We start from the raw sequence: 24,454 nt of genomic DNA, 5'->3' as shown, positions 1-24,454 counted from the left end.
CTCCAGGCAGTGTCTCATTCTATTCAGCCCTCCCTGTCCCAATACACAAAGTCCTGTCTGGGGTGGTGCTTGCACCTCTCCGGCAGGAAACCTATTGTCCAAACCTCTGTAACTGGAAGAACTCCCAGTAGTAGGAGGTCAGACTTGTGTCGGTGGCAGCAGCGTCCATCTTGTGACGCTGGGGCTCTGGTTAACTTTAACCGGGGTAGTCAGCAACAACATGTCTACTCCCTCTAGAAGGGTGGAATGCTACCCCGTCGCCAGAATCGGCAAGGGGGTAGTATTCCAAAGCGTATGACACCTTACACGACATGTTTGGATAAAGCCAAACCAAAGTTAGCATTAACCGCGAGGATTATAATGCACTTAAAAGTATATGGTATGGCGATATCATAGAACCTCTATAAGGACATGGTTCCAAAAGCTGCAGACAGGCTCAGCTCATGCTAGAGCACCATCTCACACATAACCAAGTACTCTGCCTCCAGGATTGTTTAAGGCCTGCCATAGGAGTGACTTATAGGTTACTATGTGTCTATACATGGGTAGGTATAGGGAGACTATACCTAAGCAAGGGGTGTTTACACGACCTTGCCCCAGCTGAGTGATCAGCCAGTTGTGTCTATTTGAGTGGCCAGCCAGGGGTGGCATAATACATGCTGCAGCCCCTGGTAGGCCTTGGTTACACCTATGCCCTGAGTACCTAGGGTACACTTGTACAGGGGCTGATAAGGTGAACCAATTCCCAATTGTGGATGTACCTAGAGTACATGGTGTAAATTTAGAGAGTGCATCTGGGCTGTGGGTCTGATCAGCAGGCCCACAGCCACATCTGAGTCGAAAACCAGAGAAGCAAAAGCAAAAAGTGGGGGTGACCATAGGAAGCAGACCCTACTCTCCTACACCCCACATACTGTAAATTTAGGAAATCACTAAAAGCATATCTATTCTGAATCCATATGGTATGCCCCTCTGTTAGGATCCGATACAGTGTCAAGATGCCCCGGGTGAGTTGAGCGCTATAGCAAATGGTGTTAACATAACATAGCACCACCACTACCACCACCACCACCACCAATACAAATATTGCCACCAATGCCGCCACCAATACCACTGCTACCACCACCTCAACGCCTCTTGTCCACTAGTAATAGCAGGGGCACTGTACAAGCCCGGAGCTGCAGCCAAGACCATCTCTCCCTGAATGCCTGCCATAAAGCACAGCCCACCATGCACCAAAAGGTGAAGTCAGGGCCCTACTACAACTGGAGTGTTTTTTATTAGGCCCAATATATCAATGATATTACGTAATGCCTCACAAACACTCAAATTATGGAAAGGGCAGGAAATGCCCCCCCCCCCCACTCTTCCTCCTGAGCTGCGACGGTGTAATCACCAAGCGAAAGGTGTTTGAGTGCTTGGTTAGTATTTATAGCTCAGATCGTATGTAACTCACTTCACACTTTGTTTCTGCTGTGTAATTTACAACACTTACACATCTTCACTGCACTATTTATTACTACTTTGAAGATCTCGCAGGTCGGTCTTTTCCTCTGATATTTACAATCTAACAAGCGGTCGAGAAGGCCGTTTAGTGCAATGCAATCCGTCTCGCATTTGCAAGAGTTTAAGCTATAAGTATTGTAAATGAAAATGCCTTTTATGTTTTTAAAACTCAAAATATAAATAAAAGGCATTGTCATTTACAGTGCCGTAGCTCACACTCGCATGAATGCGAGACCTATTGCATTGCAAACTCTTGTTTTCTCCTTTACTTTATTTTTAATGTACTGCTCTGACATGGCCGTCCGCCATGTGAGAACGGGCACTAAATAAAAAATGGGCACTACATCTCACTGCACGAAGCACGTGGGTCTGCATTGTGAACCACATATGCATCATGACACATGTATGTGTCACGATGCGTGCATATGTATTGGTATTAATCTTGCTGTGGATTTGCTTTCATAGAAACTCATTGTAAGATTGCCAGACATGAACTCATCCTGATGCACATGCTGGAATTTACATGGCAGTCAAAAATGTATTTGGGCAAAGCCAATACCTGGACCATTTCAAGCGGAGACCCTATGTGTTTGCTGTGAAATTTTCAATCCGTGATTGCATCTAGAGAACCTTCTATGGCACAAGCCAGTTTGTGGTATTTTTTTCCCGTTGCCCCTTGATCAGGAGAACTTTATTAACAGAATTCATCTGCAGTAGCAAAATAGTGAAGGTGTACTGTTTGTTAAAGCTAATTTCTAGCACTTTAAGTTGTGCTGGCTGTTTCTGTTTTCTTTTTTTTTCTATTTCTAACATCAGGGGCGGACTTAGGCATGTGCAAACTGTGCACCTGCACAGGGCCACCAAACCCCAGGGGCCACCACGCCAATATATATCCTTAATATAATATTCCTCTGAGGATGGATACATATATGCATGGCGGCCCCTGGCAGGGATTTGGTGGCCTCCGGCTCTGTTCCACTTCCAAACACCCTGCCCCCGCCCCCTGCCCCCCTTCTTCCCTGGCCTCCGCGCGCCGCCTGGACCCCCTCTTCCGGGGCCCCTTACATACGCTCCCTGCCCAGGGCCGCCATGAACCTAGAGCCGCTCCTGCTAACATGTAATATGCACACCTTAATAAAAAAATTCTTTGCACTTTTCTTTATTCCCTCTGCAGCCTTTCTTTTTACATCTACACAGGGAAGTTCCTATTCCTTGAAATCATGTAAGAGGTCTGTACTATATGAAATTCATGCTACCTTGCTATGCACATATGCCTAAAAGCTAAAGCCACAAATTTTCCCTGGACAAGTGTTTTCAAATGCATATACTGTGAATATATTTGTTAGGAGCGTGTCTAACATGGGTCCCACATTTTTTAATTTGACGGTATAACAATTGGTGTTTAACTTGAAGGGACGCGTGATGAATCTATTTTCTCCCCTTTGTGTAAAATGTCTTTCTAAGCAGTGTGGACATCGTTGACGTTATATGCCTCTGACAAACCATGTGTGCAACACTAATGCATTTCTTCTTGAACGTTTCAGATCTTCTTTGTTCTTCGTAAGAAAAATAGCCAGATCACATTTTTACATGTCTACCATCATTCTGTCATGCTTTGGACTTGGTGGTTTGGAGTCAAATTTGCAGCAGGTACGTTTGTTTTGGTAAAACTGTGTATGACTGTGTTAACTTACCACCGTTTACCAACTTGTGCTGCAAGACAGACTGTGGGGCAGTCCGTATAATTTGGGCTCTTCATAAGCAGCTAATTATGCAAAATCCAAATGCTGTACTACAGCTTCCTACACGGTTGAATCCAGGCCCACTGTTTTGGGAAACAGTAGCCTCCAGCCCATGAAAAACGAAACCAGCACATTGTCTGTTAGAACTTCATATGCTGGTGACACGATTTACCAGGTACTCAAGTCAATGTTACTCATGGAATGAGTGGATCTTCCCCCCACACAAGCTTTTGTTATTAATTACCTTTACTGCTTCTGCACTCCAATAAGCCAGCGTTGGATATCAAATGTGTCATTCAATTTATAGCAGTCTTCTAAGTAATTCTACATGTTGAAATCATTTTCAGTTCAACTCCGAATGATTTTGCTCCGTTTTTAGCTCATTAAGCATGCAGAGCAGCTATGTTTTTTAAGTAGTTAAATCTTGTTTGGTTGTAACACAGTACGAATAAAAAACTCTTAGAAATTCACTGGAGTGGCCTGGACACAGGCCCTGCACCCTATCCTCCACAGTTGGCCAATCCCTACTGAGTGTCACCTGAAGCCATAAGTATCAGAGTTGGGGGGCGCTAGAGGGCGACGGCAAGATGGCTGCACCGATGTGAGGCTCTGCCTGACCAGGCAACTATCCGACTAATATCTGCGGCATCTGACAATATTGTGAGCTGCCATAGACTGTCATCTGCTGCTAAGGCTACTCAGAGCAATTGAGGAGATTTTGGGGTGCAGTGGTACCCGACTTCTTGCCCTATCCGGACTTTGTGCTGCGAGGGCCGCATGGCATGGCGGCCGTTAGGAGAGCCCATTAACCGACTGCGAGCTGCCACATCGCCTGCTGGTGACTGGTGCCGGGAGCCGGGCTCGGCGGTTTGACTGGCAGAGACAGGACATTGTGGGGATTCCTCGCTGGTTGCTGAACGGGACCCCGCTGGGGTGCTTGCAGAGGAGGTGCCCGCCCGGAGGCTCGGGCAGCCGATGCGGCCTCGCTGACCCACTGAGCGCGATCGCTGGATCTCCCTAGCTAGCTGGCTGCTGCCCCGTCGGGAACCCAGTTGAGCCTCCCGGGCCTTTGCAGAATTGTGGCTGTCTGCCCTGCGGTGAGAGAAGATCTGCGGTGCCGGTGCGGTGAGCGGGCCGCTCGGGAGAGGTGCTGCCAAGGGAAGAGTGTGTGCTGGGCCCCCTCCTGGAGCGCGTACTGCGGGCTGCCTTTGTGGATTCTCCGGATTGCCTGCCTGCCTGGCCTGAACGTCGGAGGCTGCAGCGGCGGCACTGGGACCTGCCGAGGTTGGTGTGGTGAGTGGGGACGGGGTCGGGTGCAGCCGGGCCGTGGAGGCGGTCTGGGCCTAGCTCCGGATTGCTCCCTGCGGGCCGTGGCGGCTGCGGGCGGGAACCTGGGGCGGCAGCTGACCCTGGGTGGTGACAGCAGTGACGGACGGATTCCGGCCCTGGACTAATGTGTGCGGTGGTGTAGTGCCGGAGCCTGCCTGATAAAGATCTCGGGGGGTGACATTGAGGCCCGGTACCGACCTTAGTAGGCGCTTGATTTTGGCTCGGGGCTGTGGGCGAGCTGGGGGAGCCCGGGGTCTCTTGAAAGGTGAACGATCTTGCATCTGGGACAGCGTTGTATGTTGTTGGCCTGCCAGGGGTCCCTGGCACATTTTGCCTTGCTCCCTCCTGACAAATTGTGGCACAGCTGCACAAGGGGACTGTGGGCCTTTCAACATGGGGAGGACTGATAAAACTCAGCCGCGATTGACATTTGAACTGCGCAAACCAGGAAATCCTGCGGAAACTGAGGACACTGACTCTGAGGCTGCTTCGCGAGCTGGCACAACCCCCACACTGGAATCCACATTGCTGGCAATGCAGCGCACACTGCAATCGATTGAGGGCACAATGGAGGCTGTTACTCACCGCTTAGACCATATGTCTTCGCAGCTTGAAAGTCAGTCTGGGCGTGTTGGAGAGGTGGAGCAAAGGGTTTCGGCAGCTGAGGACGGCTTAACCCCGGTGGCTGACAAAACCCACAAAATGGAACGAGTTCTAGCCTTAATACAAGCTAAAAATGAGGAGTTGGAGGCTGGCTCTAGGCGCAATAACCTCCGCATCACGGGACTGCCGGAATCCACAAATGTTGGTAAAATGGAGGTGTATGTTGAGCGCCTAATCTCTGAAATTTTTGGGGTGGAACAACTGTCCAAAATGTTCGTCATGCTAGACCTGTTCCGGGGGCACCCCCGTGTCTTGTAATTGCCCGTGTCCTCAATTACAGAGACCGAGACATCATCTTACGCCTGGCTAGAGATAAGGGCATCATAGTCCATCAGGGTAACTCGCTAGCCTTCTTCCCTGATTTTACGATAGCGGTTCAGGCTGCCCAGCGTGAGTTTGGGGCGGTGAAGCAGTTTTTGAGGAAGGAGGGGGTGCCTTATGCATGCTGTACCCGGCCTGACTTCGGGTGGGGTCGTTTGAGGACAACAAAATCTCTCCCACGCCAAAGGCGGCCATGGAACATGCTAAACAGTTGAAGCGGCGGCGGAGAGAATCTGATTCCAATCTAGATGAAGCAGATTGAAAGGGGAAGGTTGTCTAATGGTGCAGCCGTTGGCAAAATGGTGCCGACCTAAATGCTAGTGACTCCCATGTGTCTTATATTTGCATGGTTGTTGCTTGAATATTGATGATTCATTAATAAGTGACTGTTCTATTTCTGAATATGTAGGCTATAGAGGCCAAGCTCTGGAGAAGTAATAAGGATTTCCGGTCTCCTCCTTGGGGTTGGGGGGGGGGGCGCGGCGGCGGGGTCCTGGGGCGGTTCTGCATTGTGGATCTGATGCAGCAGTCTGGTGGCCTTTTTGTCATAGTCCTGTGTGCTTGCTCTCTGCCGGCGTTGTCTACCTGCAAGCGACTGCTTGAGTGATGATTTGCCCGGCTCGTTGTCGGTATGGCTACTCCCAAGTCTCACTTGAGAAGGTGGACAGCGTTTTGCAGTATGGGGCACTGGTGGAGTAGTTCACTACTGTTTGGGGCTGTTACTGGGACTGGCCCTAGCCGAATAACTGGATCACGCTCTTGGAGTGTAGGACCGCCCCTGGGGTGTCTCCGTGCTTGACATGGGCTGGCACTCGGCCCCGGTGGAGATGGTGTTCTGATTAGGATGGCGCTGACTGTATAAATTTGTTTATGATGCTTAATGGGATGCTTCGTTAAATTGCCTGGTCACCTCCTGTGTCTGCGGGAGTGTTTAGCCTCTACGCCCCCACATATGGGAGCTCCCCATCTCTCGTTAGATCTTCATGGGAGGGGTGTGGGGAGGTCGGGGTTCTGGAGATTCTTTGGCAAGGTTTGGGTGCTGAAGTGGGAGGGGGGCGGAGGTTGTTGTGCTTGCACTGGTTGACGTTACCGGGAGAGGGTGGGTGAGAAGAAGGTTTATGGAGTGTTCTTCCAGTACAGCTGTGAAATGAGGGCTTGCAGTTTACACTACTTGATTCTAAAGGTGCAGTGTTGGCAAGTTGGCCACAGGTTGCTAGTGCATGTCCATCATGGGTGACAGAGGTAACATCGCTTGACTCACCTGGAATGTTAGGGGACTGAACAGCCCCAAAAAAACTAGACAGGTTCTATCATATTTAACTAGACACAATGTCCAGATTGCCTTTTTACAGGAGACGCATCTCGCCAGACACGCCGCCACAACAAAGCACTGGGCAGGGGTCAGATTAGCTTCAACCTACTCCTCGTATGCCAGGGGGTCATGATACTAATTAAGAAAAATGTACCATTTGTGAGTACGTATGAGGAAATGGACAGTGATGGCAGGTATATTCTCCTACAAGGGAAATTGTGTGGAACGCTGATAACCATGATTAATGTATATGGCCCAAATGTGGATGACCCTGAGTTCTATAGAGGTTTATGGAACAAGATTTATGCTCTTCCGGAGGCTGCCGTTCTTTGTGGTGGTGACATAAATGTAGTGCTGGACAGCGCAGTAGTTAGGAAGTCCCATTGCTCTGGCCATTGCAGGAGAGCGTCCATGGCGGTGATTGATGGTATGAATGATTTGGGACTGTTTGGCGAATGCGACATCCTGGTGTGCGGGAGGGAACGTGTTATATGTATGCTCATGATACTTGGTCCCGCTTGGGCTACTGGCTGGGAACACATGATGTGAATGCTTGGGTAACTAAGGTCCGTCACCTCCCCGGACGCTGTCGGATCATGCACCGGTCTTAATGGTCACGGCACTCCCGGGATATGCACCTGCGCCATTTGCATGGAGGTTACAACCCTCAGCTCTCCTAGATCTGGTGTTTTTGAGATGGGGTGCGAGAGGCCATTGAGTCCTATTTTGAGATCAATGTTGGATCAGTGGAGGATGCGGGCACTGTCTGCGAGGCATTTAAAGTGACAATCAGAGGGACACGCATAGGCCTTCAGGCAGGGGTGCTCAAGTCCCTACGGGGCTCTATGAGCCGACTGGAGCGTGAATTGACTGGGTTAGAGCGTCAGTATGCAGAGGCACCAGCAGAGGCTCTTCTAGCTGATATCAGAACGAAGGTGACTGATTATAAGGATTTAGCCGACCAGGAGGTGAAGCATTTATCAAAACGTCGTAGGGCCAGATACTACGGAGAGGGTGGGCCACCTGGACGGGCTCTGGCAGAATGATTCACTGAACCTTGGGCTAAGTATTGTGGGGTAAAAAAGATTTTTGAGGATGATCGCACTGTGACTGATACAGCAGGCATACTGGAGCACTTTGTACATTATTATAGGACAATGTATGGGCATAGGCAGACGACTAATGATGAGAATATAGCGCTAAACCTGGACGGTTAACAAAGGGACAGCAGGATTTTTTAATGCATCATCTGACGGCAGATGAGATCAGGGAGGCAATCGCCGCGTTGCCGAATGGGAAGGTCGCAGGTACTGATGGCCTTCCTGCGGAATTTTATAAGGAGTATGCGGACGTGTTGCTGCCTCATCTGACCGCTATGTATGCGGAAGCTTTTTGCCAGCGTAAACTACCTGCTTCGCTACGCGAAGCACTGATTGTTGTCTTACCAAAGCCGGGTAAGCCATTAGATAAGTGTGAATCGTACCGCCCCCTGTCCCTTATGAACACGGATGTCAAGATACTTGCTAAAGTGCTCGCCATGCGCTTGCGCCTGCTGATACAGGTTATGGTCCTTCCGGACCAATCAGGATTCATTCCTTCGCGCTCCACGGTCCATAATTTGAGGGCTATGTTTGCGACCCTACATTTGCTTAAACCTGTACTGCCGGCGGCGGCGGGGGTCCTATTGGACGCCGCTAAGGCATTTGACACGATTGCATGGCGATTTATGTTTGCAGTGCTTCATCGCATGGGGGTACCTTTTTTTTCTCACAGATTGGATCAAATTACTCTAAGGGGACCCGGTGGCCCGAGTGCGGGTTAACAGCAGTATTTCGGAGGCTTTTCCGATTCGGTGGGGCACCAGGCAGGGGTGCCCGCTGTCCCCCCTACTTTTTGCTCTGGTACTGGAGCCTCTGGCTTGGATGATTAGGCAAAAGCATGCACACTTGGCACTCCGGTTCTTTCAGCGGCCACTGGCAGTATCGTTGTATGCAGACGATATGGTTTTATATGTGCGGGAGCCGGAGTGTTATTTAGAAGGGGTCATCAGGGAATATATCAGATTTGAGCGGTTTTCGGGGTTAGCCATTAACTGGGCAAAATCTATCATTCTACCCCTTACACAGAGCACTGTCCCATTCGAAATAAACTTTCCTCTAGAATGGGCAACGGACCCGGTCCGATACCTCAGGATATGGGTACACAGGGATCCGCAGAAGGTCATTAGGTCGAATTATGGTGTGACAGTGTCCAAGCTTGAAGATCAGGATGTGTTGGTGGATAAGGCTGCCTCTCTCCTTTGCGGACAGGGTAGCTCTGATCAAGATGGTTGTGCTGCCCATGTTTCTGTATCTTTTTGTGTATATTCCGCTTCCTCTGACGAGCCACTTTTTTAACACACTGCGTTCCTTGCTGATCACGCTTGCTTGGGGGGGGTAAGAAGCCTCGCATTGGATGGGACACACTGACTAAGCGATACGCATTGGGTGGCTTTTCGATACCAGATATGCGATTATACTACTTGTGTGCGCAGGCACACTTCGCCTCGTATTGGCAGTCGTCTCCCCCGTACACGCTGCACATGGCAGTTGAAGGGAGTGCTGTACACCCTATACCCCTCAAGGCCATGATAGGGAATCCTCACAATGTGTATGAGAAAGACGAGGTGGACACAGTACGGTGCACAGCCCGAGCGTGGGCGGAGCTGGGGAGGAGAGCAGGGCGGCTGCCATTATATGCCGCCGCAATGCCCCTATTGCATCACGCCTTTCTTTTAGTGACTGGTGAGGCTGGGGCGCTCCAAGTTTTACAGGCTGCCGGTTTAAAGTCCATGGGAGATGTCTTTATCCAAAATCACTTTCTCGCGTTGCAGGACTTCCTTAAGAACTCGGGAAATGTGGCCATGGCTACATTCATCTATGTCAGACTTCGGGCGGCTCTTAGGGATTTGTATCCAACATTTCCGGACGAGCCGCCCTCCCTGGGCACCTTGCAGCTCCTGGCCACTGATAGAACTAAACTAGTTTCCAGATTATATCAGGCCTCCCGGCCGGATGAAGGCATTGCAAAGTTAAGGTCCAGGGATAGATGGGACAGTAGTCTTATGCAGCCACTAACAGATGATGAATGGGAGGAAAGTTGCAAGATGACAGGGAGTTTTGCGGTTAATGGTAACTTCAAGCTCATACATTATAAATTCCTTCACCAGACTTATTACACGCCTGCTCCGTTATATAGGTACGGACTGCGGGATTCCCACAGATGTGTGCGTTGTGGTTCAGATGAAGCCGACTTTATCCACTTAGCGTGGGCCTGTGGCAGAGTGCAGGCATTTTGGATGGGTGTGACGGAGGCTCTGTCCGTCATGACTGAAGTCACCATTGGTTGTGACCCTAAGGTATGCCTGTTGGGGATAGTGTCCAAAATTCCAGCTGGTGTACGCAAGTTGGTGGTGCTCTCTTTGCAGATGGCCAATCGTAGGGTAGCGGTGTGTTGGGGCGGTAGACCAGCTCCCAAGTTGAAACAATGGCCACAGGAGCTAGCATATTGCCCTGATCAATTGGTGTGTTACTCAGAAGAGTTACCAGCTGCCTCACGCCCGAGGGATATATGGGGGCCTTATGCGGCATACAGGTCTACGAGAACGGACACGGATTAAATGTATGAAGTTGGATTAAGGACTCCACACATGTCACATTGGATAACTAGCGATTGCCATGTAATCTATAGTATCTGCATTGACTTTGTCTACCTGGAATGAACTATCCGTATGAATTCCACCTTGCCTGCTCTGTCTCCATATGATGCGTTCTGTGAATGTTATATACTTGTACCCTGCTACCTGATTCATTATTATTTGCTAATGGACTGTATACCTCACTCCTGGCTGTACTGTACTGTTTTTTATTTGTGTTTGCTTCTTAAAATGATAAATGTTTTTTTTTTAAAGTAGCAGAGTTGACCAAAATGCATGGCATTTGGCAAACACTTTGCAGTGGCTAAGATCCACTGCGCACAGCTTTTGAACATATGCACCCTGACTGGTCGCAGGACATTGCCTCGAGGCCCGGCGCCCAACTCTATGCAGACTGTCACATCTGTGATGACTTGGTTACAGGGCAGGACCACTCCCCATTAACTGCCTGCCACAAATCCTTTTTTTGAAAAATCTTATTGCTTGGGAGCTATTCGTCCCTTCCCCCACTCCCCAAATGGGCCTGTAAGCCAGTGTAGATGTGCCGTGCACTTTTTATGTTTTGTCTGCACAGAACTTGCGCTGTGTTGTGAAATCTATTATATTCAATATAAATCTTAACAGGGGCTTACATGCTGTCCTTGCTTTTCATTGGTTCGCCTGCTTGCTACTTAGTTTCCCTCTGTTTCTATTGGCTGTATCCTGTTGTCCTTTGTGTGCTTCTTATCAGTCTCCTGAGGCCAAAGTACTGTTTTCATCCGCCTAAGGAACTTTTTAAAATGTTTTGTTTGCCAGCACAGTGCTTGTTCAACAAAGATGCTACTTTGCCCATGATGATAAGCATACTGCAGTTTTGTGGATTTTTTTCTCTTTTGATGCTTGTCTGCAGTGTTGTAGAATTCTGGCGACTCTGAGCAGAGCGTCTGTTTTCCTGCATGCGTGTCTTTCACACAGTTCTGCATGCCAACACCAAATTTTCACGCTAGCTGCACAAAGTGCCTCAACCACAGCTTCACACATCACTTGCGCTGTCCTTGTTAAACAAATCTTCCAAAATGTCCATTAGCTTTATATTTTATTGGCTCCATATGGGTAAGGGTGGGTGCAATGGGTCACGGCAGCGAGTAGTTTCACTGTGCGAGCGTGACTTCCAAGGGAACCCGTACAACCCCCTGTCCTGACTGCCGACATCCCTTTGCGCACCACAGACCACCTCCCTCTCAACCTCACAGCCATGCCGACAAGCCCCCTCGTCATCGCACACACCCTCATTTTTTAGGTCTCACCTAGCGAACGCAGTGCATGCTCATGCGCTGCTTCGCCTTGGAGAGAGTATTGTCGTCGCTTTGGTTTGCGAAGGAAGACAAACCATGTGCGTGCCCGGACAGGCGATGGGCACGCTCATGGTGCCTCCTCTGCCGTCTCTTCTGAAGGAGGACAGAAGATGTGCACTCAGTATGCGTGCACATCTCCTGTCCCGTGTAGAGCTGGCGTTATACAGCGTGCACTTTCGCACGCTTTCACTTTCCCTCCCCCTGTCGGCTTCACGGAGACAGCTTGTTAGCCTGGCTTTGGTCCAAGAGTTTATGAAAGGAAGGAGGCCGCGGTCTTCAGTACATAGACAACACAACATCTGTTTGACACGCACAGCATGCTCCTACCATATTTGTTACCTTTTGAAGCAAGGGAAATCACATTGATAAGTTCCTTCTTGCGGAAGCTGAGACGATAGCTTCATCTCTAATATTATTAAAAACCGAGGTTAGTCATCCATGCAAGAGTGCTCAGGAATTGTTGCAACCAGAGTTCTCCCTTGTGGAGAAGTGTGGCTCAGGGGTTAGAGGCGGCAGACCCGGAAGCTGAGATCGGTCCTGTACCAGGGTTCAATTCCCCGCCTCGGCGGGTCTTGGACTAAAAAATTCCACGGACTCGATAATTCTCGCCCCGGTGCCTCCTCGACTCATGGGTTCACACTCTGCGACTCTGGGCAATAGCTTGCTTAATCTCCACAACGGCCCCTCGCGGCGGGATGCCTGACTTTCACCTTGTGGATACCCTGCTATCTCACAGGGGAATATCAGGACGGGTTCCCTAAGCAAGCGCCGGGACACCCACTGCGGGTAGCCGTGCGCTATATAAGCACAATCTACATTTACATTTACATTTAAATTTACATTGTGGATGGGGCTGCTCTCTGGTGGAAGCATCCTTTGTTAGTGGCATCAGAGCACCATCTAAAGTTGAAAACCGTGTGAAGCCAGGTACTTCGCAAGCTGCAAATCAGCCTGACCGAACCTGCAATCCTAACTTCTAGCGGTGGGCGAGCCAACAAATGACCACGGGGAACCGAGTCAATGGTCTGGCTCGGATCTTTGAGCCCGTGCAAGAGCCGAGCCCTGAAAATATTTGCTAAGTAAGTCATGCAACAAACCACGTAGAACATGACAAAGTCTCTCTTCAAAATTTAGAAACGTGTATTTCTTTAACGTGTGGCACTAGGAAGTACTTATTAAACGTCATAGTTTTGTACTAGGGAACTCATAGTTGAAAGTGCTTTCATGTGCGATAATGAAGAAAACATTTTTGTGAAATAAAAGGCATAAAATCACACCATTTAAGTGGGAAAGTAAAGATTTATCCATGTTTTCTTGTTTCAGTTTCAAACCTGATAACAATACACTCCAACCTATGCGTTCTGGGTGACCTTAACATTTGGTTTGATAAAACCGATATGACCCATCCAAAAACAATAATCACCGGCCTAGACGTATTAAACCTGCATCAGATTGTCCCCAATCCGACACACACCGCTGGACATATCCCAGATGTCATTTTTGCTAATACTGAACTAGTTACCTTTCAAACTAGAACTCCAGTCACATGGCCAGACCACCACTTGCTTGCTGTCCAACATAAAACAACGCTAAGCGACTCACCTAAAACTACCTTACATCCATCCACCTATCGGCCGTGGAACAAACTCAATTTGGAACACTTGGAAACACAACTAACATCCAGTATAAATCTGGAAACCATAAATTCTGTTCAGAATCTGAGTGGCTACAGGAAGCTTTTGACATCCTGATACCACTCAAAACCACACAACAGAACAAAAGAAAAAAAGGGCCTTGGAGATACATAGAAATAAAAGACATAAAAAAACAAATTAGAAAGCTGCAATGTACCTGGCTCAAAACAAACGCCAAACAAGACAAACTTCACCGACAGAAAATTAACAGAATATATGTCGCCTATCAAAAAAGCTAAGAAAAGGTACTATTCAGACAGAATTCAAAACGCTAAATGTGCAAATAAAGATTTCTATAAAATACTCGATGAATTTCGAAAACCAAATTTCCTAGAAGGAAATCATCCTGTTACTCCATTTTTCACAGACAAACTGGCAAATCATTACACGGACAAAGCAGACATGTTGGACTCGTACTTACAACAGAAACAAAGCACCAGCACTAACCCTTGTACAAAACAACTATCCAAGAATGCTCTAATCAAGCCTCTCCGTTCCTTCCAACACATCTCACACAATGAATTTATGGACCTGGTCAAAGAAAGCAGGCCTGCCGGCCGACCTTCTGAACCCTGTCCACCACAAACTTTCAAGACAATTCTTTTAACAACCTCTGCTGCCATTCCAGTAAGAAGAATCATCAACGATTCCTTAACTACTGGAATATTTCCAGAAGAACTCAAGAAGTCATACATACGCCCTTTACTGAAGAAAACAAACTTGGACCCACCGAACCCCGACAACTACAGACCCATTACAAATGGAACTTTCCTGAGCAAACTGATAGAAAGAGCAGCGTTCGCCCAGATGTCAACATTCATTGAAGAGAATGACATACTTTCAGATTTTCAAACAGGATTCTGTCCAGGAAGAGGCACTCAATCTGCCCTCCTTGCCATCTGGGATGACCTAAAGAATACAGTTGACCGCAACGGGGTTGCTGCGCTACTCCTCTGGGACCTCTCAGCTGCCTTTGACACGGTTGACCATGACACTCTGAAACAAAGACTTTATGAAGCTGGCATAGAGGGAACCACTCTAGACTGGATCGCGTCCTACCTTCGAAACAGAACTAATGTCATCCACACCCCACCTTTCTCGTCCAAACCGTACTCCACAAAAGCAGGGGTCCCTCAAGGTTCTATCATCTCGCCCATGCTTTTCAACATCTACATGAAGTCTTTACCAGTACTGATCAATACATTTCACCTCATGTGCCACAACTATGCAGATGGTACAAAAGGGGGTGGTGATGGACGGAGCATCCAAACAAATCAAACACTCACACCCAGTCAAAAGATCTGGGTTTAATCCATCACCGTTCTTTAGCCCACTCTGTCACCCCAGTTTAGACATGGCCATATGCAAATCAGTCTGACCCTGTGCCTCATGGGAACAGTCCAGCCCGAACTGCCAAGCCATGCCTTCCCTGGACCGAAAACAAGCTTCCGAGGACCGGTTTCTGGCATTACAGCCGTCTTCAGCCCGGTTTGCCTGAATCCAAGTGAGCAAGGGACTCACGTCTGAGCATACCCTGCCACACTTATGGCGGCCAAAGCGGTACAAAAGGGGGTGGTGATGGACGGAGCATCTAAACAAATCAAACACTCACATCCAGTCAAAAGATCTGGGTTTAATCCATCACCGTTCTTTAGCCCACTCTGCCACCCCAGTTCAGACATGGCCATATGCAAATCAGTCTGACCCTGTGCCTCATGGGAAAAGTCCAGCCCGAACTGCCAAGCCATGCCTTCCCTGGACCGGAAACAAGCTTCCGAGGACCGGTTTCTGGCATTACAGCCGTCTTCAGCCTGGCTTGCTTCGGCCCGCCATAAGTGTTGCAGGGTATGCTCAGACGTGAGTCCCTTGCTCACTTTGCCACTGGATTCAAGCAAGCCGGGCTGAAGACGGCTGTAATGCCAGAAACCGGTCCTCGGAAGCTTGTTTCCGGTCCAGGGAAGGCCTGGCTTGGCAGTTCGGGCTGGACTGTTCCCATGAGGCACAGGGTCAGACTGATTTGCACATAGCCACTGGGGTGGCAGAGTGGGCTAAAGAACGGTGAAGGATCAAACCAAGATCTTTTGACTGGGTGTGAGTGTTTGATTGGTTCAGATGCTCCGTCCATCACTATCCCCTTTTGCACAACTATGTAGATGACCGGCAAATACTCCTTCAACTGGAATGCCCCAAAGACATTGGAAAATCACCACTTTTAGGCTGTCTCAGAGCCATGGATCAGTGGATGACTTGGAGCCATCTCAAATTGAATGCTTCAAAAACTGAAATACTCCCGTGTGGGGATTGGAAAAATTACAACCCGCTTGCCGCATGGCCTGATGAACTGGGATCACTGCCTAAAGTATCGAAGGAAGTAAGAAACCTCGGCATGACCATGGACTCCAAGCTGTCGATGAATGTCCAAGTGGATAAACTAGCAAGATCAAGCTTTGCTACTATAAAAACGCTGCGACGAATTTTCCCTCATTTGGGATTTCCACACAAGGTCCAAGCTACCATCTCCCTTGTTCTATTCGAACTCGATTACACCAATAGCCTCTACCACGGATCACCTTTAACGACCATGAAAAGACTACAACGGATTCAGAACTCTGCTGCCAGACTACTCTTACATATCAAACCATGAGACCACATCTCCCCTGCCTTGAAAGCCCTGCATTGGTTACCGGTTGCCAGAAGATCCACGTTCAAGCTGCTTTGTATTACCCACAAAGCAATACATGGAATAGGACCACTCTTCATCAGGAATAAAATCACGATACACATTCAACAAAGGAACCTCTGCTCTAAAGGAGCATCTCGCCTCAAAATCCCACCATACATGAAAAAAAACATGGGTGGCACATCGTTCTCTGTTCAAGCAGCCAAACTATGGAACTCTTTACCCCCGACATAAGATCCATCGACCACCACCTTATCTTCAGAAAACTACTCAATATCTGGCTCTAACCCACATAAGCACCATACGGAAAAATAAATTTACAGCATATCCCTCTGTATATAAGCATTTGTTTTCACTATAGATATGTACCTATCTTTGTGTATTACTTTATAAAACATGTAACATAATTAAGAGAAAATAAAAAAATAAAAAATAATAATAATCATCAATAAATAAAAATCATCTTTGGTCTACATGTACATACTTCCATTGTACATCTAATACCTTCCGTGTACTTGGATCTGTGTCTGTTACTTTTCTCCTGAAAAAGCATATCCAATGCACTACCCTATTTCTCATCCTGTGCCTCTATCAATATATCTAATCTAAGTATACTTACTTCCTTTATGTATCTATATACTTTCAATGTACTTATGGCTCTATATATTTATCACGTTCTTCTAATTTAGCATTTCCAATGCACTAGCCTATTTCTCAGCCTATACTTCGCTCTATATATCTTCTAGCCCAACCATCTGACTCCTCTCAAACTTCTTTCTACTACTCCTTCTAATGCACTACCCTATCTCTCATCCTATACATCTATCAATATATCCTCTACATCCACTCTCATTTATCCCAAACCCCATACCACTACTATGATCGCCAAAATAACCCTTTCTAGACTCTCTCCTGCTCTACCCCTCCTTGCATCATCTGACACCTCTTTTTACTACGCCGATCCCCTAAAACAAACCTTTCTAAACTCTCCCCTCTGACTCCTTCCCTCCAAAACTCCTTTTTACTCATCCAAAAGCCTTTTCCTACTGCTAAGACCTTACATTTAAAAAAAAATCCTTCACTCTTTTATCCCGCCACTATCCTTTTCAATCAAAATTACCAGACTAACGTGTTCACTTCTCAAATTCCATATTCCATATTCAACTATACTATTATACTGCCCAAAAAACTGAATAACATATCTACTACTCAAATTACTTCATATTTATACTATACTAATTTTCAACACTAATCCTTTATGGGTTCCGAAGTGGCGTGCTACTCGCCAGAAAAGCTCTTCAACACCCATCAGGGGTAACAAGTGCTATATGAATGCAAATCTTTCTTCCCCTTTTATCCATCCCCTTTCCTTCTCACTCCAAGTAACAGACTACTATCCACCACTGAAATTACCTCATATTTCACCATATTAACTCACCACTAATCCTTTATAGGCTTCCTGAATAGCATGCGTCAACAAGCGAGCGATAAATAAATCCAAACCTTTGTCCTCCTCTACCCTTCTGCTATCATTCCAAATCCAAATAACTGACTAACCTATACACCACTTAAAATGTACTTGCATGTTTCACTATACTAATTGAACACTAATCCTCTATGGGTCCCGGAGTAGCGTGCTACCTGCCGAAAAAGCGCTTTGACGCCTCGTCAGGGGTAGTAAGCGCTATATAAATGCAATGACAATACAATACTGCCCGAGATACCTTCATTCACACATTGATGAACACCAGTGCTTGAAATGAGCAGGTGCTGTCAGGTACTCTCTATCTGCTCTTCTTTAATTTGAAAGTGGATTCAGATGGAATACAGAATCCTACAACGTCCACTCCAATCGTAGGCAATGAGTTATCTGTACCAGTGTTATCTCATAGAAACTGACCAGTGACTGTTCACAGACCACCGCCAGCCCAGCGTTTTTGTTTTGTTTTGTTTTTTACCATATTGCTGCCTTCTTGCCCTCTGGTTCTTAATCTTTTCTTTATGTAGGCTGGACTTCACTTTCTGTTTTTCAGTATGACGAAAACTAAATTTTTTATCACCTGCCCGTAAAAAATGTTCGTGTTTATCTGACTGTCACCAGAGTAGAGGGTTCATTTTCAAGAATGTCCAATTCCCAGCCGCAACTGCTGGACCTTTTACCTGTTTTGTTACAGTCTGTTTTATCTTTGCTCTGAGCACATTTTGTTTAATGATTTGCCTCTATTCAACCCATTGTCGCAGCCCCCTTTATTTTAATAACTAATGGCAGTCTTCATTAACTGTAGCTGCAGCGTTTTTTTCTTTATTTTAGCAGACAGTCCACTTTAAGTATAGCGGGCGCACTTATTTATTTTTGTTTACTGGAGCCCATGCAGGGCTTTCACATTCATGGAGGCTGCGCCCCTTTATGTAGACAAGCAGCCGCTATTCAAGTGAAAGCGCAGCACCGACACCTTTAAAAAAAATCTGTTTGTCAACTTGATAAACTTGATAAACAGATGCTTTTTTTTTGTCAAAGGACCCCATGCCATGGTTTCACTTTAATGTCGGCCACACCCAATTCAATTCATGAAGCTTTTTTCGGCACATATAAAAATGACCATAAAAGCACATAATAAAAGGGTCATACATAATATAAAAATCATCAAATTCCAGAGCGGAGGATAGCCAAGAAAATACAAACGTGATTTGTTTAAAAACACATACTTTTCCTAATGTTAATACACTGAATTAAAAACGTTGCAGTATAAAAACAGATATCGACAGATTGTAAGTTAACGTGTACGTACGCCGTGTTTAATAAACATAGGTTTCAGATAGGCAATACGCAAATTCGTGTACAGTTTGGAAAACAGTAAAAAGTGCAGAGTGCTCTGTTTAGATACGCCATCACACGTACATGGCCCTAGTGGATGTCTCTTAAGATTCGGCAGAGCCACTAGGTGATGTGCTGTTCCGAACCTCAGTATGGTCAGCACAAACTTGTGTGATGGCCTTGTCACCCCTACCAAATAACTGGGGAAACCTCCAACAGTAATACAATTGTTATAAAACATAACAGTTGATGGAGAGCCATGGGCTAATGCCTTTTTCCAAGCAGTATAGGCCAAGAATTTAGATTTAAGCTCTATTTTGGGTATTTGAGAAGCTGCGGTGTGGTCAATTATGACATTTACATGGAATATCTCAGAAAAACAAACAATTACATTTTTTAACCAAGGTATATTTAGGTGTTTATCCAGCGAGATACAGTCCTCAATAACAGATCTGTTAAAAGTTTTTTCTTCCTGGAGCCAAATTGACCGCCAGATCATAAGTGGTCGCAAGGATAGCAGATCAGTTAGAAAATTGATATCCAGTTCCCGGTGGATTAACTCGGTAGGGGCGGAAGTTGGTAAAACCAGGAACTTAAAAAAAAAAAAAAGATTTCCTCCTGCTGCAAAGGATGATCTCTTCTGCGGCCCCATACACTTGCCCCATAAAGAGCAATAGAAATACATCTTGCTTGATAAATCTGAAGCATGTCCTTGGTTCTTCGATCCTCCACCTTAGCAGCAAATCTAAAGACACCAAGGGCACTTTTAGCCATTTTTATACGAATATTACTAAATTCATTGGACCATTTTCTATCTTTAGAGAAGGTTATACCCAGGTAGCAAAATGTATCTACTTGTTGCACCTTATCCTGATCTATAAACAAGGTATTTAAAATTTTGCTTCTAGCCCCTAATGTCATTGTATGCGTTTTTCCTTTGTTGATGATCAATTTTCTGTCCTTAATAAAGATTTCTTTAGAAGTGGACTGTCTAAATAAAGTGGCGTTGCCTCCGTGAATGTGAAAGTGCTGCATGGATGCTAGTAAATAAACAAATATTTGCAATGCCATAGGTCTCGCATTTGTGTAGAAAAAAGAACAGATTGCAAAAGATCTGACTAAAGGCTCTAGGCTGATCTGAAACGATAATTCTTCATGAGACATCTGCCTCTTCTTGACTCCCCATATAACGCACCCCAGCTGAAAGGACTGACATCTGATTCAATCACTAGATCTGGAGCTAGGCCCATGTTTCCATATGATCGAGCCACCTTTGCAATTATTGTTTTATCTCTGAAAGTTGAATTTTTTTCTGTGTACGAGAACCTCTTCCTTAAGGTATTTCTAACCTTTGAAGAGCACACAAGTGTAAAGGACCTGGTAAAATTGTTGTGCCTTTCAGAGTATAATTCATAAATATTAATAAGGGGCTCTTGTTTTAGAGGCAATGGAGGAGTGGAGTCTGCAGGAAACTTGGGTAGCTTAGAAGAATTGAAGATTTAAATAAAGAAGTTGACGTTCAATTGTTTAGTTTAACTGTAGCCATGTTGTATTTAATCATCCGCTGTATTCTCACATAGATGGTGCTGAAAAGCTGTCTTTTTCTGATAAAACTAAATGTGAAAATATTTTTACATTAACACCCTATTTTATATGTTAAGCATTCCCCTTCTCCGGCTATATTGCTCAGAAACTGAATGCTTACTTCTAAATTTTGCTGTCATTAGCACATGTTCAATACGCTCATGCAGTACCACTCTTCCCATAGTATGTTACCATTGTATAGAAGTTGACAAGCATTTTATTTTTGTTTTACAGGTGGTTTGGGTACATTCCATGCCCTGATAAACTGCATTGTGCACGTCATCATGTATATTTACTATGGAGTATCTGCCCTTGGACCAGAGTATCAGAAGTACCTGTGGTGGAAGAAATACATGACATCTGTACAACTGGTAAGCTATTGGGTTTTGACGATAGTAAACAAGGTATTTAAAAGCAGATAATTCAGAATTAGAGCATATAAATCTTTTTTTATTCATGAAACAAGGAAATAAAATTGAGATTAGAGGGCAATCCATTTTCCTTTTTGACAGGTAAATCAATGGAACCATTTTTATATCATGTAGACCGTAAAAACACACACAAACCTGCTCTCCAATGGTGGTATAAGATTGTGATTTAACAGTGAACTTTATTTGCCCTTTTTGCCAATCTCATCCGGAAAATGAGTAGTTGAAAGCTCTGAAAGTTGAATAACTATGCAAAGGATAGTTCTGATGGGAATACTCTTGTCACTTTATCCCTAGATTTAGGGGGGTAACGCAGGCCCTTGCAGAGGGATACCCATCCCTTTAAGGAGCCCCCAACTTTCAAGGAGGCCCCACTCCACCCCAAGCCAATGAATACCTGTGAGCTACAAGAGACTTTGGAGGTGGCGTTCAGGGATTTGAGGGGGAGGGCTCATGACATTCTGCAGGGAGCCTAACTATTTTGTGTTATGTTGTTGCCCAGATTGTTCATGCCATACCCTTTAATTTTTATTGTGAATAAAAACCTACCAACTTCTAGTACTTGATGTACATATAAGCACTACAAATAAAAAATCATTATAAAACAATACATTAAAAGGTATGTTTTTAAGCAAGCTTATATTTGCATTTCAATTACTAACTTCATGAAAGAATAGAGCTACTTAGACTTCTGTGATTCTAGTACTCCAATGCCCTATGCACCGACTGGGTGACAGCTTCTTTAATAACCGGTTTAAGATGTATCTTATGCACCCCTAATACTAAAGTACATCAAATCATTAGACGAGCAAAATCATTAGGAAGGCATTTTACATAATGGCAGCTACATTGTTTGATACTGGAAATTAGCAGTTGGTATCATATTTTTGGATTGAGGATCCCTGCCATTCCAGGGATTAACTTTACCTCGAAGTCAGATTTTTCTTGGTTGCATTGAATTACTTGTGCGGTGAACAATTTGTTCGTAGCCAACTGCCTCCATGCAATCTTGTTTAGAAGCACCTGCAATTATTCATTCAATAATGAACATGCACGCCATAGTCATCAATTGTCTTAACTGCAATTCTAGTCTCTTTCCCTCTCCCCCACCCCAATTCTGAAATTCGTATAGCTCAGTAACCAATCTTTCTAGCACTTTCCTGCCAATCATTTTTCAAAGAAGCTATTAACTTTACATCTGCAGTCCCACTCTTGCGTTGAGCGGAGTACAGCTCAAGTTCTAGGTGAATAGCTCATATGTCTTCCCGAGAAGGTGGACCTAAGGAGTGGTACAATGCCCATGCTCCAAATTCCTTAAAACGGCAAACTCTCTCCTTAACCAATCCTGGCAGATCATCGGAAAGAACTGGTAAAACATTTGTCTAATAGATCTATTTAATAGTGATTCTACCGTTAAATCATAATATTGTGACAAATTAAATCTCACTGAGACGCCCTTTGTTCCAAAAATTGCCTGTTCCAAATATTCTCAAAAGTTCAACTTGTTGTTATTAAAAGCATTAACCAAGTATTTATAATTGTTAAAAACCTCTAATTTGAAGTTGTTTATAAATAGGGCTCCTGGTTTTATGGTATCTGTTTTTAACATTTATGTCTATTTAGCCATAGTTACTTAGCCAGATTTCATTTGTTTTACAAGCAAATAGTTGTACATAGCATATTTCCACATTTATTTAGCTGATAATGTGTCCTTGTACTTTGCCTCACTTTTTAGAGCTCTAAGCAGTCAGATTTATTGTAGCAATTCTCTCATGAGTATATTTTATTTATTACATTTTATATAGCGCTGGCTAGACCCGGAGCTATCGGAGTGCTTTACATGAGGAAGAAACATTGTTTCAGAACATGGTTACAAAGTTAGATCAGTTACTGGAGCGTAGTGACAGGAATTACACGAGTTCAAAAGCATAGCATAAACATGAGAAAAAAAATAGGCAAGGGGAGAAAAGATGATGTGAGAGAGGGAAGCCATAGGGGAGGTAGACAGAGAATAATGGAGGGAAGAGGAGGGGGAGTGTATAGTAGGCACAAAGAGGAGACAGGGAAAAAACAGTGTCCGACGTCCGGCTGAGTAGGTGACGGCCGAGGGATGAACCAGAGCCAAACTCCTCTATAGCTGCATGGGACAGCTCCACCGGTCATCGGCTAAAGGTTGCTCGGGCACCGCAGTACGTACAGAAAGGTTATAGTTTACCCCTTGGGGAGCATAGTTCAAAAGTTCAATTGAGCTCGCTGGTCATGGTGTACTATGCTCCCAGCGGTAATGGGATAAAAACCCAGGCCTCCGCTGTGTGACTCCCTTGTCGCGGTGCACTCACTCAGAGGGGTCTCAGACTTCAGGACATAAATGCTGGATCCCTCCCCGTCAAGGGGAGGAGGACTGCTTTGGAAAGGGACCCACTCATGGTGGCCATTAACAAAATTGTAGTTGGGTAAAATTCACCTATGTCGATAATACCTCAATTTCAAAGCGCTCCTGACCTCCTGCGCGCTGTTATGCCAGCGTAGCGTTATCTGTTTAGTTTCCTTGATCAATGAGGCTCTCCCTCAGCCGTACGTGGGTTATTACTTGTGGCCTACCCAGTGGGTCTCTGCCCTATTCGGAGGCCGCCTCCTCTTCGCTGATTTACACTCACGCCTAAATGTCCTCAGCAATCAGGGCCTCAACGCAACATGGGTATGGGCTCTATTTGTAATGTTCACTCTACTTAATCCTTCTGAATTCTGCTCAGTCAGGGGGAATAAGAGACCCTCGGGCCGGCTGCCGCACCCCCAGCTCGCAGCCCAGTCTCTTCACTCACTGTTACTGGTGCTCACAGGCTGCAGCGGTGCATATTCTAGGTGCTCGCGGTAGCCACTCCATCTCTTGCTACGGTTCTCTCCGCTCTTGTGTTGCGTTTCTTTTTGGCCTTCGCAACTGGGATTTCGATTCTCTGTCTGGCATCCCCTCCGACTCTGACGCAGCTATAATCGCAGCCTCACTCTACTTGCAGCTGCCATTTCTTATACGTGTGTGGCTGGAAGGCCACACATGGGCATGCCATTTTTAGGTCCGGCATTGCAGGCCGGAGGCTCAGCGGTACACCCTGCAGCCCAAGACTCCCCCTTACTTCCAGAAACAGCATTCCAAGAGCGGCTTCCCCCGACCTCTGCTTATTTGTTCTGCGATCCCCAGCTCCTCACCTGGAAGTCAACGCGGCCTCCCTGCACAGCTGTACACAAACACAAAGGCAGCAGGGCGCACTCAGAAAACGGCGAGCCTGCATCTCGGGCACCTTTTTAGGCGGATCTTCGCGCCTCTGGTCACCAGCAGTCTATGGGCCTCTGTCAT

General features: G+C 46.0%; 1 protein-coding gene across 1 annotated transcript in view; it reads left to right on the top strand.

Annotated features, from left to right (window-relative positions):
- ELOVL7 (ELOVL fatty acid elongase 7) overlaps positions 1-24,454 on the top strand; it is a 170,840-nt gene that overhangs the window by 123,124 nt on the left and 23,262 nt on the right. Inside the window, exons 6-7 of the mRNA XM_078675130.1 lie at positions 3,051-3,156; positions 20,909-21,045. Of these exons, the coding sequence (XP_078531256.1) occupies positions 3,051-3,156; positions 20,909-21,045 (243 nt within the window). The remainder of the gene's footprint in view (positions 1-3,050; positions 3,157-20,908; positions 21,046-24,454) is intronic.

This window comes from Lissotriton helveticus, chromosome 2_1, assembly GCF_964261635.1.
Source record: "Lissotriton helveticus chromosome 2_1, aLisHel1.1, whole genome shotgun sequence".
Classification (NCBI taxonomy): Eukaryota; Metazoa; Chordata; class Amphibia; order Caudata; family Salamandridae; genus Lissotriton; species Lissotriton helveticus.
This window is presented reverse-complemented; position numbering and strand designations above follow the sequence as displayed.